Here is a 15531-nt window from a genome sequence, read left to right on the forward strand (position 1 = left end):
TAAAATACACAGATATATATATTTATAGTATCAAAAGGTCCCCAAAGTGGGGAAGAGGCACCAGGCAACCTGGGCCCTCCCAGGCAGCCCAGACCAGAAGAGGGGCTGAAGACCCCCAAGTCCACCTCTCGGCCCCATAGAAACTTACCCAAGAGCTCCCCCCGCCTCCCCCCAGTTGAGTGTTCCTTAGAGTATCAGCTTTCTGTTGTTGGTGCAAGGTGGCAGGCTCCCTTCCAGCGGGGGCCCCAAAGCCTCGAGCCTTTGGAAGGATGGTGTCCCTCCAGAGTTCCTGATTGATGCCTATCTCTCCAACCTCTCAAACTCAGGGTGGGTGACCCTGGGGGAGAGCAGACCAGGCCAGGAAGGCTGAGCACCTGGACAGAGCAGGTGCGGGGTTCCTCTTCAGATAGGCCCTGCTGTCCCCACCCCAGCCAGGGATCCCCATGCTGCAGTCTGGATGTGGAATGTGGGGGTGCAGCTTCCTCATGCGCCCTCTGCTGGCTCACGGCAGGCACGCAGGGCATGAGGGTGTCTGAACCGGAAGGCTTCCAGGCAGCAAGAATCCCAGAGCCAGGGACTGGCTCCTGCACTCACATGTTTCTCAGGAGCTGCGGAAAGACACAGAAGCCCAGATTTCATAAGCACCTTGTGAAGGCTCACAGGGGCCGAGGTGGAGAGAGGGCTCCCACGAACCAAGTGAACCAAAGGGGCCTGTCAGGACTCCTACTGAGGACAGAGGAACAGAGCCCCAGGGCACTCAGAAAGGAGAAGCAAAGAGGTAAGTCAGGTGGAAGGTAGCATCCAGCCAAGACCCCAGCCCTGCCCACAGGGATGGAGAGCCACTCACAGAAAGGGGGTCCGCGGCAAAGGCAGCCACGCTCCGGCGCATTTCGTTCTCATTGCCACGCAGGGGGATCAGCGATACGCTGCCCATCCGGACCTCGGGGACCACCCGGGACACGCGTGAGGGCTCTGAGGGCCACACCAGGCCGTCGTGCTGGAGAGCAGGGGAGGAGGGGGATGCTGAGACCCGGGATCAGCTTTGGCCCAGACACTCAGCTTCAGATCCGCCCACCCTTCCCAGAAATGACTCCAGCTGTGATCTGAGGTGACACCCTCAGCTTTGATCCCAGCCGATATGAGAAGCAGCTGTTAGGAGAACATGACTGTATTCCTGGCAAAGTCCAGCCAATTATGTTACCCAACAACTCTCATCTCCCGGTCCACAAACAAGCTGCTCTGAAAACGCAGCACCAATAAAACAGTTTGCCTCCTCTCACCAGGAACCAAGAAAACTACAGCGTCTACCGTTTCCCTTTAGACCTTGACTGCTAAAAGAACTCAGCCCAGGTCCTGGTACAGTTTTGTCTGTCTTCTTCCTAAACAATTCTGAGCTCTCAGCTAAAACCTCTGGCCCAACCCCTCTGGCCCTGCTCCAAGTCCCCAGCCTGCTCCCACCTGGCCCGCTGCAGCAGCCACCTCCCTGGCCACCTCACCTCCAGGCCGCCCTGTAGTCCATCCTCCCCTGTATGCCACATCCAGAATGAGTCCTCTGAAACTCAAACCCACACCACTCTTTCTTGCTTAACACTCTCCCTTAAAACTGCCGACTAGGTCAACTTCAGCTTCTGTGGCCTTCAAGGGTCTTTGAGGCTTTGCTCGATTCCCTTTCTAGTGCCAGCGTCTGGCACTCCTAGCTTCTCCCTCTACACCTCGCTGGACAGCCTGTAGCTCTCTTGCCATGCCTTTGCGTAAACTGTTCCCTTTGCCTAGAAGCCACCCCCAACCCCCTACCTTTGCTTGAATGTTCCCTCATCCACGAAGACTCAGCTCCCGTGACCCCCTCTCCCTGCTGCCTTCCCCACACACCCACCCAAGGACAGGGGTCTGCACCCTTTGTCTCTAGCATGCCTGGCTCCAGGACGGACCAGAGCAGGCACTGGGAAGGCTTTAATGAGTAAAGGAACAAACAAAATGAATTAAAAACAACTCGAAATCTCCTTGAACAATTGGTAGCCTGAATAGTGAAGAAGCAAACATCCCATTCACCACAATGAATGCCTCCTCGGGACCCCCTTCCCCCAACACCCAGTCCTACCCTCTGCACCTGGTACCTGCACAAAGAGAAAGGTGGCGAACCACTCCCGGAGCTCCATCTGTGTCTCACAGCAGAGGTACCTGCAGGGCGGGGCACAGGTTTGGATGCTGCCAAGGGCTGGGCTGAGCAGGGAACACCCTGCCCATCTCCCCAGCCCAGGGTCTCAGGGTCGGGCACAGATCTGGACAGTGAGGGGGACCCACTCAAGGGGGACAGGCTACCATCTCTCCTCGGCCTGGGGTCTCAAGACAGGGCCCTCGCTCACCACTGCTGCTTCTCGTGTTTCTCTGTCTCGTGCACCACAGTGAAGCCCCAGCTGCAGAGGGGTGAGTGGGGTCAGTTGACAGCCCCCAGCGGCCTCACAGCCCAGGCTCCCAGCAAGAGCCCAGAAGCATGGGCCAGAGCTGGGAGCAGAGTTCAGGGCCTTCTTGCAAGGGTAGCATATCCTAGCTACCGCCTCTCCTCTCACAGCCCCTACCTTCCTCACCGCCTCCCAGGCGCTTGGCTCCCCCATCCTCAGCCCTACCCCACCCTAGTCCTGCCCTAGTCCCTCAGATAAAGCCAGGCACAGTCAGCAGAAGAGTCAAGAAAGTCAGAACACCAAGCCTGGTGGCTTCTTAAATTAATAACAATACTTATGGCTATGCATCACTTTTCAATTGTTGAAAACATACAGCCACCCTCTGAACCAACTGTCGTATTATTTTCCCCATTCTACAGATGTACAAAGTGAGGCACAGAAAGGTCCCAGAGATAGTCAGTAAAAGGGTTTCAATCCAGGCCAGTAGTTCTCAAATATGAGCAAGGATCAGAGTTCCCTGAACACTGATTACAGCACAGACTGCTGGCCCCACCCCCGGGATCCACCCGCCAGCAGGTCTGGGTGGGACCCCAGAAGTGGAGTTACTAATGTGTTTCCAGGTGACGCTGATACTGCTGGACACCTTCAAAACCACCGAAGCCACCTGTAAAGCCCCCAGGTGTACCTCTCCCCATCTGTTCTGAGCCCCCACAGACCCCAGCTACAGACCCATCTCCCCAGGTCCAGCTCACCAGGTGGGTGGCCGGAGTTTCTTCTTCACTCCCAAGTAGACTCTGAGGCTCTTCACGGGCCACTCCTTCTCAGGTCTGTGACTCTGAGAAAGGGGGAGGGCAGAGGCAGAGGGTACTTCAGTCTGTCGGGGTGGACATTGGGGGACTTCTCCCCACTAGGTACCTCCCTCCTCCCTCACCCAGCCCCTCCCTGTTCACAATCAGCACAATGAAGCCCCCAGGCCTCTCTCCCTACAGCGGCATCAGACAGTCAACCCTCAGTCCCCTAGGCAGCCGTTCCAGTGGGGTCCAGAGCAGTGAGTCCCAGTCCCAGAGAGAGACATCTGCACACCGCCCTCCGGCACCAAACTGAACAAGCGTGTGTGCTCTGGGAGCGTCAGCTGCTTGGCTGCTCCTGTTTGTCTCAGGTTATTTATCTCTCACGCCTCGCTGCCCCATGGAGGCTCCAGGGTTGACGGTATGAACAGAAGGCCGTGGGGCCAACAGCTATCGCTCGCTGGCTCCACGAGGGGAAGGCTGATGACTCAAGCTGAAGCAGAACACCTGTTCAGTAGACCAAAGGAAGAACTTCCCAATGGTCTATGTCAGGAAGCGAGAGACCGATGTACTGGGGAGGGGCACCAGGACATCGACAGGCTCACCTCTGGCCCCCACCTCTGCATATGGGTCTGGACGTGGAAGGAGCAGGCTGGCTCGGAGGCAGGGGGATGGGAGCAATAACCCCCCCAAGGAAGAGGTTGTTGGTTGGAGGTCAAGCTAATGAGACTTTCTCCTGCTCTGGGAGCCACTTACTTGAAGCTCCGTCCCCACCAGGCACCCCTGGAGTCAGCAGTGGCACCAGGGTGAATGGCAGGGGGGATGGACTCACTTACAACCAAAACTGGGGGTCAGAGATTGAGCCAACCCCACCATGTTTCCCACCATTGCTCCCAGGCACCCCCAGGCATGGCTCCTGTGCAAGAAAAGAGGGAACTAAGGAATGGCCAGGGAGAGAGAAAATTTCAGGAACTGGCGGGTTCCTTGTGAGGTCACTAAAGGATAGGCTGCCTAGGGATTAGTGGAAGTTTCAGTACTGTCATAAGTCGTGGCTTAAGAGCAGCTCACCAGGACCCTTTACCCAGCTTTCACCCACTCCCCCTGATGACCGAGGCCTTGATGGAGAAGCCCCATGTCTCCTACACACAGCACCGGCCCAAGACAGCCTGGGACAAACTGGGCCGTGGGCACAAGACGATCCGCGCTGCAGGCATGGAGGAAGCCGGGCAGGGGAAGGGAAATTAGACTGCGGATATGGGAGAAACAAGGTGTGGGAAGGATACAAGGAGGAAACCTACGTGCAGGAGCTGAGAGAGCTGAAAACATCAGACTGCAGGTTGAAAGAAAGCAGGTGGCAGGTCTGGAGACTGGGACAGGCTGTAAAAGAAACTGGGCGGCAGCCGTAGCTGCGCCGTGGGCGCTGGGCCTCAGAGGAAAGGATGTGGAGAAACTGGGCTGCAGGTATGGAAGGCGGCAGGTTGAGGGAATAGAAAGCAGGCTCAGAAGTCAGGCTGAGGGCATGAGAGGAAGTGAAGTGGAAGAAAAGAGGGAAAGGGACAGGGCTGTGGGTATGACAGGCATGATGAGTCCGGTCAGGGCGTGGAGAGAATTATGGGAATTGAGGAATTCGACCCAGGCTGTGGCTCCATGAGAATCTGAAAAACCGCCTCAGGCCTCAGCCGCCTCGAGCTCGGTGTGCATGGTGCATGGGTGGCATGTGCATGGCTGACACAGGAGGGGTGAGGAGGGCTGGGGGCAGGCAAGGGGAGTCGCAGTCAGTGTAATCATTGGTCCCCACGGAGTTCATTTCTAATCAACCAGCTCATGTTTCCAGCATCTCTGAGGTCTCAGGTCACTAGCAGAGAAGGAAGTTCACCCCTGGATGCTCACAGACATCTCTGGAACCAAGATCTTTCTAGAATGTGCCTTTCTCAGGTGCCTTGGGGTCTTTAACAAAGGTTTCCTAGGACAAGGAAAGGGTTCACATATCAAATGCCAGGGATTGTCCCAAATATTCTGTCCTGTTGCCCCATAAACCAGCAAATACCAAAATTAGAAGCACCTCAGTAGCCAAAACACACCTCCCTGGGGCTTCTGTCAGGCCGAGGCGCTGGCAGCCACTGGGGAGAGCACCACTCACCCGTGCACTCGTCAGCCCCTGCCTGCAGAGTCCTTGACTCCTATGCTTCAAGGAATAAGAAGCTCAAGCTTTGATGCTAACAAATCTGGGGGTGAATCTATCTACGACCTTGAGATGGCCTGAGGCAAGTCACTCAAAACCTGTCTCCCACCTGTGGAATGGGGACAGGGCCCTTCCTCCCAGGGCAGCATGAGATCACATGTCCCAGAATGTGAAGGGTTTGACAAACGTTGCATCTGTTCCCTCTTCCTAGCTCTCCTGTCTTCTCCCCTCGATGCCAAGGGATCAGCCATTGCTTTTCCAGGTGCCTCAGCCACACTGTCCACTTGGGCTTGGTCTGCTCCAAGGGGCTACTATCCTTAGAGGGAGAGGGCCAGGGAAATAACATCCCAGAACCAAGGGGGACTGACTGAAGAGGTAGACAGGCCCAGAAGTTAAGGATGCAATCATAGAGGGAGGTAAAGAAGAGGAGGCAGTCCCCACAAGGCTTGGCAGGAGCCCAGGCTGCATTAATAGAGATATAATGTGCAAAGAAAGGGAGGTGAGGGTCCTGCTCCATCTACTCTGCTTCCTCCATGGCAGCTAGGCCTGTCCGGATGTTCTCAGGAGATGAAGTGGCAGGAAGGGCTGGAGACACTGGTGGGGGTGGTGTGGGAGCTCAGGTTAGTCCCCTCGGCTGGGAACACATTTCTGCTGCCTGTCTCTGCAGGGCATCTATGTTCTGTGGCCCCCGAGGCACAGCTGGGACCCACAGAGGTGTCACAAGACATATTCTCGCTGAATCTTGGCAAGAGCCTTCTGCCAGGCAGAAGTACCCCTTTAGGTCTAGGGCAGCCCTGTGGGAGGACTAGATGAGCTCTCCTCTCCCAGGGGTGTGCAAACAAGGGCTGGCAACTGGGCCAGGAGGTGGAAACTCCTACCATAGGTCACAAGCCTCTGTAGCCCCTCCCTCGTGTTTTAGGATCAGGACAGTAGCAAGGCCCTTCTGATAGCCCCAGAACCCTGTCTAGGGTTAAAAAGAGGGTGGCTCCAGAGGTGACAGGAGATGAGGACCAGTACTCTAATTCAAATCTAGGGGCCTCTGTTATTGGCTCCTCCGCCTCTACACTGAGTTGTCTGGAAAATTCTAGAGCATCACATTAATGGGGGACTCCTACTTTAGGAAGAGGACTCTGGGAGAGGTTTGGGGATGAAGGGCAGGAACCTAGGCCACAAGCCCAGGGTGGGGCCAGTGCTGACAGGCGAGGGGGCAGGGAACCATGCCTGGAGACGGCCAGGAACTCTGGCTTGTCCTCATGCTCCCCCCAGGCTCACTCGGCCCCCAGGTGTTGTAAGGCAGCTGGCAGCTGGCCCACAGCTACTCACGGTCTCAGGGGCCCCGCTCCACGGCCTCTGGCTCTGTTTGATAGAGGATCAGGGTTACAGAAGAAGGAGGCCCAGGTCCAGAGCCAGGACGGTGTGTGTTGTGGTGCGTGGTGGGGTGTAGCATGTATTTGCAAAAGACGTTGGGGGAAAGGTTGTCAGGATAGGGTCTGGTCTGGGAAGACACCCAGCATATGGACAGGGTGGGCCCACAGGGGACATGACCTGTGCAGCAACAAGACATGCCTAGGTCACAAGTTGGGCTGTCACCATATAGCATGTGCCTGTGTATATCATAACAAGGCACAGGCACAGGTCTGATATAATGGCATCCAGGTTCCAGGGCCTAGTGGGGCTATAGAACAGAGCAGAGTAGCCACCCAGGGCCACTGCTATATTGGCCCAAGACGCCTCAATAGAGACGCTCCCACTGGCAAACCCAAGGGAACACCTGTGCATGGGTGTCTGTGCACACTCTGGTGCAGGGCCCTTCGCAAGGCAGGGCCCAGCAGGGCCACTCACCCGGATCTCCTTGTAGAGCCGCAGGCAGCTGCTGTTGAGGATGAAGTAGCGATCGTGGAAGCCACCTGAGGGCAGGCCCAGGCCCAGGAGGCTGCGGTCCTCGCGGAACTTCATCATGCCATGCTTGGTGTCACCCACATGGCTGGCTGGGGAAGGACTGGAGTGGGCATGGACTACACAAACCTCCTACCCGTGGGTCCAGACACCCAGGGTAGGGTCCCAAGATAAAGGAAAGTGCCCCATCCTACCCCAGCCTCTGAAGAGGCCTGCCCGTCTGGTGCCCACTGCCTGAGCAACACCACACATCACATTGCCAGGTCCTGCCCGGCCCTGTAGATACCACCCACCCAGCTACACCCATCCAGGTACACCACCTACCCAGGTACAGCAACATGGCCTCCATGGACTGGTACTTCTTCACCACCAGGTAGCTGTCTATGCCCAGCCCGTGCAGGATTGGCAGCACCTTCTCCGAAAAGTGCAGGGGGCGCTCTGGGGAGAGGGCACACCCATTGTCACCAGTCACGTGGCGTGACAGCACTGAGGGCAGGCACATGGACACACATCACCTTTGCCCATGCTGTTCCCTCACCGCCGCCTAGCACCACCACAACCACCATGACCTCCTCCCACACCCGAGCTTCAGGCATGACACATCCTGCTGGCACCACAGCTGCTCGACCCAACAAGTCCAAACCCAAGCGGTGAGCTTTCCTATTGTCCTCGTGAGGAAACTGCCCCACCCGCCAGGCAGCCCAGCCAAAGCCACCCCTCCTCCCTCTCAGCCTCCCTCCAGACAAGTCTCCCTGCTTTTGTCCGGCTCCATTGCTGTCTCCTGGCCATGTTACCATCTTCTCCTCAGACTCCTACTGTGGCCTCCGAACTGGTCCCCTGCATGGGCTCTCACTCCCATCTCCCCCAGCTCTCTCCACCCAGCAGCAAGGAGACAGCTTTTCAAACTCCCAGTCACTACCCTTCGCTGGCCTCGCACTGTCGTCAGGCCCCAAGTGGCCACCTCTCCACCTGTATCACAGCCCACCAGTGCCACCACCGCTCACGGCCCTTATCTCAAGCTCACTGAAAGGGCGCTGCCTCTGGCCATCACAGGGCCTTTGCCCATGCTGTTCCCCCTCTTCACCAAGTAACCCCTTTTCTTCACATCCTAGTTCAGGGACCCCAAAGCCAGAGGCCCTGTTATAAGTTCTGGTGGTGTGGTGGCCCTTTCCTGAACAGCAGCGACACAGCTGTAGTTGTACATTTACTGTTATGCTCACAGGATTAATATCTGTTCCATACCAGACTAACCCGTAGGAGGTAGAGACTGTATGTCAGCCTAGAACTCCACAAATAACAGTAAAAATGAACAGAGATACCCTCACCGTCCACAGCCATCAAGATCACCCTTCACCCTAAAATGCCTTTATCACCCCCCCTTCACTACCATAGCCTCTTCATAACACCAACACAAGTATCCTTACCTACACCACCACCCCACCCACCCCATGGTCATCACCACCCACTGTCCCCTTCACCACCAACAAGGTCACATGATCAATCCCATGATCAAATTCAGCTCCATTACCTTTGCAAGCAACACTATTCTCATTGAGACCTGAGAAAACATCGTCTTAGCTAACACCATATACCCCTTTACTGTCCCTCCCATCAGCAGCACTATAACCATGACCTCAAGCCCCACCAGCACCGTTACCACCATGACTGAGATCATAGGTGACAACAATCTATCATCCCAAACCCCCTTCACCACCACTGTCCCCACACTTCAGAGTAAGGGAAGACACACTGGGGCTGCAGCCCGGACAAGGACACGCTGGCACCATATCCTGGTGGTCACCCACCTGTCTCCTCCCTCTCATTGACCTCAAAGCAGGTCCAATAGTCCTTCTCCCTGATGCTCACATTCCTGCGATCCAGGATCTCCAGAGTCAGCTCCTCAGCTGTCATGGATGCTGGGATCTGTAGAGACCGGGAGGAGATCAGCCTACCCTATCCCCCGCCCCACCACAACCTTGCTGTACGATCCAGCCCTCCCCTCTCAGGGCCCTCTGAAGGCTGGGGATGCGGGGGGCGGGGGGGTGTCTCTGAGTCATCCTGATGAGCTGGGTGGGGAGGTAGGGAAGAGACAGGCCGAGCACCACCCAGATGCAGGTCCCAAACCGGGGCTCCCTTTGGGATAGAAGCCCTGCTCCCCCAGCCATCTGAGCCTGTGCCTGGCCCAGCCTGACTCTTCTGGTTGCTTGGCTTCTAGGTCCCGGGCCCCCACCTTGATATGCTGCTCAGCCTCTGCCTTCTTCTCCTCCAGGTACACAGTGCAGATGAAATCACCAGCGTGCTGTAAGGAGAAAGGGCTGGATGCCTGGGGTGTGGGTGCAGGTGGATGGCCTGGGCCCCCCACCCCAGGTCCTGTCCGTCACCTGTGTCCCACTGGCAGTGCCAGCCACACGCATCTTTACAATGGCGGTGATCTCTTCCCGCTGCTTCCTCAGCTCCTCCTCGTCCACCTGGGAAGGGGGCAGGGGCAGAAACAGATGGTCACTGCTGCACGGGAGGCTCAGCCCTGCCCTCCACCCCCACAGGCTAGGGACGCACACTGAACACCACCACATAGTGGTTGATGAGGTCTTCCACCACGTGGCCAGCCTTGTAGTCCTGCCCATCCGTCTGGAAGAGCGTGGGCCCAAACACGATGGCCAGGTTGTGTGTGTTCATCTGGTTCGTGTCGGAGAAGCACTGGACGCTGCACAGGGAAGGACGGAGGCTTTGAATGAGGAGTCCGGCCCACCTCATCTTCCCAATTCCTGACAGGACTATGACTGGAGAGAGCCCAGGAAAGATCCTGGTCGGAGCAGAGCTAATTAAGGGGAAGTGGGGACAATCTTTTTGGCCATGTCTTGGGTCCTTGGGAAGAGTAGGGCTGGGAAGCTGGAGACCTGGCCAAGGTCTCTATTCTCCCAACTGCAGGAAGTTGGGAGACAAAGTGTCCAAGATTAGGGAACCTCATAAGTCAACACTCAGTTCCCAGGCCTACCTGGTTCCCAGGGGAGGGCAGTCAACAGGGCTGGGATAGAAGAATCTTCTCTACCTCATTCCCCCCGAGCCTTGCAGTAGTAGTGCTCCTCACCAGTACAGATGGCTGATAAGGGCCTTCACTGTGGCCCGGTTGACGGGTGGCAGACGTGCCAGGAGCCCTCGGTACCTGGAGATCTTCTCCTCCTCATCCTCAATCTCTGGGTTGGGGAAGATAGATGAGGTCAGGACCCTCCCTGCCCCCTCCAACCGTAACCACCCCCCCCATCCCAACCCTCTGGCTGCTCTGCCTCTTACCCCAGGAAACAGTACTCCCTGCCCCCTCCAGGGCAAATCCTACCAGGCACTCAGGAGTTGCCAGCAACGTATAGAGTGACAATAGGAATGATAAACAGGAGGGAGGGGGACTGGAGGCTGCCTGCTGGGGCTCGTTAAGCCCAAGTGCATACTGGGGAGGGGCTGGAATCCTGAGACAGGAATGGGCAAGTCAGCAGCACTGGCCTGGATCTCACTAGGCACGGATGTAGAGCCCACCTGAAGCCTCCAGCCAGAAGAGGCGCTGGGCTCGAGTGAAGAGCCCATCAGGCAGGTCTCGCAGGAAGCGTTTGAGCGCCGAGGAGACGTTGTCCACATGCTGCTCGCCCTCCTTGAGGCGCACAGAGCGAGCATCCTGCCGCAGGCTCTCCAGCAGCTGCTGCGTCTTCGAAGTCTGTCCACTCTTGCGGTAGATTCCCTCGGAGGTCAGGCCTGGAGAGGGGTGGGGCTGAGCTGGGAGTGGACAAAACTGAGGGCCTAAGGCATTGGTCCTGGGGTGGGGCCTCCCCGCTACTTTCACGGGGACTCTGGGAAGGGGCGGCTTGGCCTCTGGGACAGGGCTCACCACACTGCGTGATGTAGTCCACGCAGCGGAACACTATCACGGGAATGTCCGAGTCTCCCAGCTGCTGCTCCGACAGCGTATCCCCCGAGCTGGCCGCTGCTTTCTGGATGGACCCCAGCCAGCCCGCAAAGTCCAGGCGCCGTTCTCCCTGGATATACAGTGTCCTGTGTATTTCACAGGGACAGTCAGTCACTTGGGGTCTAAGCCTGCCCCGCCCTCCCAGGCTTCTCAGCGCCCCTCAGGGAGGCCAGGGCTCACCTCCTTCTCTCCACCAGCACCAACACCTGGTTCTCGCTGTCCCCTTGGACGGCTGTGGAGGAGCCAGGAGAAGTGAGGCCTGGGCCTTGTTCACGGTCCCCAACTTGCTCCCTCCTGAGGCTCTCTGAACACACACACCCCCAGGACCCACCCGCCAGCATATGGGGTCACAGGGTAGCATTCAGACTTCCAGGGAGGGGCTGGGAGCCTGGGAGCCCAGGATCCGGTGCCCTGCAGGTTGGGGCCCCAGGGCTGGATCCACGCACAAAGCTCCTGCAGTTTCCGCAGTTGCAATGGCTCCTCGCAAGGCCCCTCTGGGAAGATGGCATGGAGCTCGGAGCCGGTGAGAGAGAACCAGCCCTCCTGGGCCCGCTGCAGGCTCAGGCCAGCTTTGTAGGGTAGGCGCCCAAGCCGCTCAAAATCCCGGGCCAGCAGATCCTCAGCCAGGGGAGGCACGAACGCCTGTTGGGGAAGACCAGAAACTGCTTCCGCCATCAGCACTACCTGCCCAGACACCCTGGCTTGTGGGTGCATGCCCACTGCCCACCCAGCTGCCTCCTCTGTCTTCCCCAGGGCAGAACCCAGCAGAGTGGATGGACTCAGGTGTATTATGCCCCATATCAGACCCACTCAGATGTGCCCTCCTCTGGAAAACATCCCGACACGAGAGAAGGATGTCCTTTTCTGTGCCCCAGGGCGCCAAAGCTTCCTTACCCTCTGCTGTGGCACTGATTATACTACATTGCTATCCGGACCCTATCTGTCTTCCCCATCAGCATGGAGCAGCTGAAGAGCCAGGACCAAGACATTCATCTGGGTCCCCAGGGCTCTGAGGAATGACCATCAGGAGCCCCACAGATGACTGAGCAATGACCAAGGGAATGATAAAAGTCACCGGCCCTCATAGCACGGGGACCCCAGAGGAGCCTGGCTGGAGTCCCCAGGGCAGAGCTCTCCTCTGCAGGCTCCCTGCCTCCTTCCTCCAGGACAAGGAGACCACGGGAGTCAGCACTGTCCATCCTAAGACGGCTCTGCCTGCCATTCATTATTACACATATATTGAGCACCTATGGAGTACAAGGCCCACATAGTTGAGACAGGTTTCTTGACCACCCCCAGAGTGCTGCAGATTATGCTAGGCCCTGGGCCTGAGAGCCTTCCCTGTGTCAGCTGCCCTCCATCCTGGGGGAGCTGGCATATATGGGATCCACCAGGAGGTCCCACCATACGCCCTGTAGGACTCCCTCCCACCTCCTGCTACCCAGGCCCACCTTAGCAATGCACTTGACCCACTCACGAGCCAGGTCCGCACTCTCCAGTCCAAACAGATATAGTCGCTCTCCCTCCGTGTACACCTCAAAGGTGTGCTCAAAGCTGTAGATACACAGGCCAGGATTCAGCCCCCACCCCCCAGCCCAGCCCCCCATCACTGCTACTCTCTGCCCTTGTGAGTGCCCTTCACCTGGCCCCCTAAGAGTTGGTGGGAAAGCCCAAGGTGGGGCCTCAGGAGGCTGTGTGACTCTGAGGAGGTCCTGCCCCTCCCTGGGCTTCTTCCCAAGGGGGTAATGGTGGGGGGTTAGATCTTATAGGAATAATAGCCTGTGATTCTGACCAGGGGTGCTCACCCGTGGGTGTCAGGAGGGGGCACTGCCAGGCACACAATCTCGCTGGCCCGAATCTCCCCGTTGGGGGTCACTGCCCGCTCATTCTCATAGTAGCTCAGGACCCCGTCACTAAGGACACACCAGCGTCGGCTGAACTCTGGGGAGAAATTGGTCAGGGGAACCATGAGAGAGCCACCCACCCTCACCTAAAACCCACCTCTGCATCCTCCCTGGGCTCCCACACCTACCTGGTCCATGTCCTCTTCATTCTATCTCACAAGCTTCCCCCAATCCCACCCTCCTCTCTGCAGCCCTGTGACCCAGCCCAGCCCAGCCCCGCCTCTCCCCGGACCACTGCAGTGGCCTCTTCACTGCTCTTCCAGCCTCGCTTCTTCCAAGAGTCAAAAGTGATCTAGCCCTGGCCAGTGGGCGCAGTGGTTAGAGTGCTGCCCTGCACACCAAAGGGTCTTGGGTTCAATTCCTAGTCAAGGGCATGTACCTGGGTTGCAGGTTCAATCCCCAGCCCTAGGTGAGGCGCATGTGGGAGGCAACCAATTGATGTGTCTCTCACATCATTGACTCCCTTTCTCTCTCCCCAACCTCCTTCTTCCACTGTCTAAAAATCAATGGAAAAAATATCCTTGGGTGAAGATTAATTTTTTAAAAAGTGCTCTAACAAAACCAGATTCTGTCCTTCCTCAGCTCAAAACTCTTCCATTACCCATCCCACCCCCTTGTCCTCAGAACAAAGTCTGTGGCCCTCGGCCTGGTATTCAAGGCCCTGCTGGGTCTGCCTGTTCCCACCTCTCCAGCCCCCTTTCTGGGCACATACCCCACCTCCCTTCTTTTCTCATCCTGTTCCCTCCCTGCACCCATCATCCTTCAAAGCCAGTTCAATCGCCATAAGAAGCCTTCCATGTGCCCCTCCCTCTCCTGCACCCACCTTCCTTTGCCAGCAGCACCCATTACTCTATACTCTGCCTCCCCTTATAATTGCTCCAAGGACTCTGACAAGATTCCATAAAGGAACAGAAATAGGAATCTGGGCCAGGAAAGGCAGGAGAAAGAACAGAATGTCAAGGTCATTCAGACTCATGAAGCATTGAACTTTACACTGGCTCAGGGCTTCCTGGAACCCAGGACAAAAAAGGATGACTCAGGCAGCTAAAGAAATGACACCCTCAGGCAGAGAGAGGTAGACTGGACAGTGCCTCAGGGAGAGTGAGGTGATGCGCAGCACAGACTCCAAAGAAATCTCTCTGGAGTCGGAGGGCCTCAACAGGGGATGCTGAGGGACGCGGTGAGCAATGGTCTTGACAGTGTTCCCACCACGGACTCTGTCTCTCATCTTATCTACAAGAGCATGGCATGCCCTCTGAGGGTGATGTGTCCCAGAACCTGCCCCCCAAGGCTGAGCTCCCTCTAAGGACCAGCCTTGTCTCAGTCACCCTTCAGCCTGCAGACATTTGCCAAGTAAGTGCCCACTGGGTACAAGGCACTGTTCTAGGCTCGGGGCTACAGTGATGACCAAGAGGAGCTTATGTTTCAGTGGGGCACAGAGAATCAATAAACAGACCTATAAACAGATTAATGTCAGATAAATGGTAGGAAAGTAGGATGAAAGCAGGGTCAATAGGGAGGGCTATTTTGGATAAAATGGTTCAGGATGAAGTCTCTAAGGAGTGACATTTAAACAGAGACCCGAACAAAGTGAGGGACTGACCATGCAGATACTTGGAGAAAAGCATTTTGAGCCGAGGGCTAGTGAGTGCAAAGGCCCTGGTGGGTGTGAGTGTGCATGTCTGAGAACCAGCAAGGCCAGTAAGGCTGGAGCAGAGTGAGGAGAGGAGTGAGGTCAGGGAGGTAATGGAGCATGACATGGAGGTGCTTGTAGGGAGTGTAAGGACCGTGTATATACTCAGAGTTGGTGAGCAAATGGAAGACTGAGATAAAAGAGGGACAGTGCTTTAAGCTTAGTCCTCAAACGTCCTAATATCCACCGACTCCAAATGCCAGATGCCCAGCACAGGGCCCATACCAGTAGGTGTTCAATAAAGGCTTCTTTAGTCCAAAGGAAACAGGCAGTGCTGGGCTCTACAGAGCTGTGCCCTACTTACATCCTGATCGTGCCATTTATTAAGCACCTACTGTGTACCAGAGACCACATCTGGGAAGCCCTCCAGGTTGACTCTGCCAGGGTGCACATGGCACCCTCATGGGCCCACCAACCTGTCCAGCACTGGCTTTTCTGGCCTTGCTGCCATACCAGAATGGCACCTTCCCAGGCACCCACCTTCCCGGGCACGGCGGTCCTGCAGCAGCTTGGCAGCAGAAGCAGTCTTGTAGAGGAAGCCACTGTGGCTCACAGTTGGCAGGACAACAGAGTAGTGCTTTTCCAGGGGCTTCATCAAATCCAGCCGAGGTACCTCTTTGGGGAAGGGGGTGGGGGTGTAGAAAGGCTGGTCATACTTGCCATCCAAGGGGCAGTCCATCACCCACACCTGGGTTGGGCATCCAAGCTCGCCTTTAA

General features: G+C 56.8%; 1 protein-coding gene across 1 annotated transcript in view; it reads right to left on the minus strand.

Moving 5' to 3' along the window:
• The window catches only part of ARAP1 (ArfGAP with RhoGAP domain, ankyrin repeat and PH domain 1), a 39213-nt gene continuing 23682 nt past the window's right edge, over positions 1–15531 (minus strand). The window contains exons 14-33 of the mRNA XM_081098642.1: positions 15295–15429; positions 13023–13158; positions 12669–12771; positions 11664–11859; positions 11398–11449; positions 11140–11303; positions 10794–11006; positions 10354–10459; positions 9822–9969; positions 9647–9733; positions 9496–9564; positions 9071–9188; positions 7590–7703; positions 7212–7357; positions 6693–6725; positions 3152–3234; positions 2364–2414; positions 2115–2178; positions 848–997; positions 1–608 (exon numbers count right to left, since the gene is read on the minus strand). Of these exons, the coding sequence (XP_080954768.1) occupies positions 591–608; positions 848–997; positions 2115–2178; positions 2364–2414; positions 3152–3234; positions 6693–6725; positions 7212–7357; positions 7590–7703; positions 9071–9188; positions 9496–9564; positions 9647–9733; positions 9822–9969; positions 10354–10459; positions 10794–11006; positions 11140–11303; positions 11398–11449; positions 11664–11859; positions 12669–12771; positions 13023–13158; positions 15295–15429 (2186 nt within the window). The 3' untranslated portion in view covers positions 1–590. The remainder of the gene's footprint in view (positions 609–847; positions 998–2114; positions 2179–2363; positions 2415–3151; positions 3235–6692; positions 6726–7211; positions 7358–7589; positions 7704–9070; positions 9189–9495; positions 9565–9646; positions 9734–9821; positions 9970–10353; positions 10460–10793; positions 11007–11139; positions 11304–11397; positions 11450–11663; positions 11860–12668; positions 12772–13022; positions 13159–15294; positions 15430–15531) is intronic.

This window comes from Myotis nattereri (assembly GCF_964212035.1).
Source record: "Myotis nattereri genome assembly, chromosome: 9".
Lineage (NCBI taxonomy): Eukaryota > Metazoa > Chordata > Mammalia > Chiroptera > Vespertilionidae > Myotis > Myotis nattereri.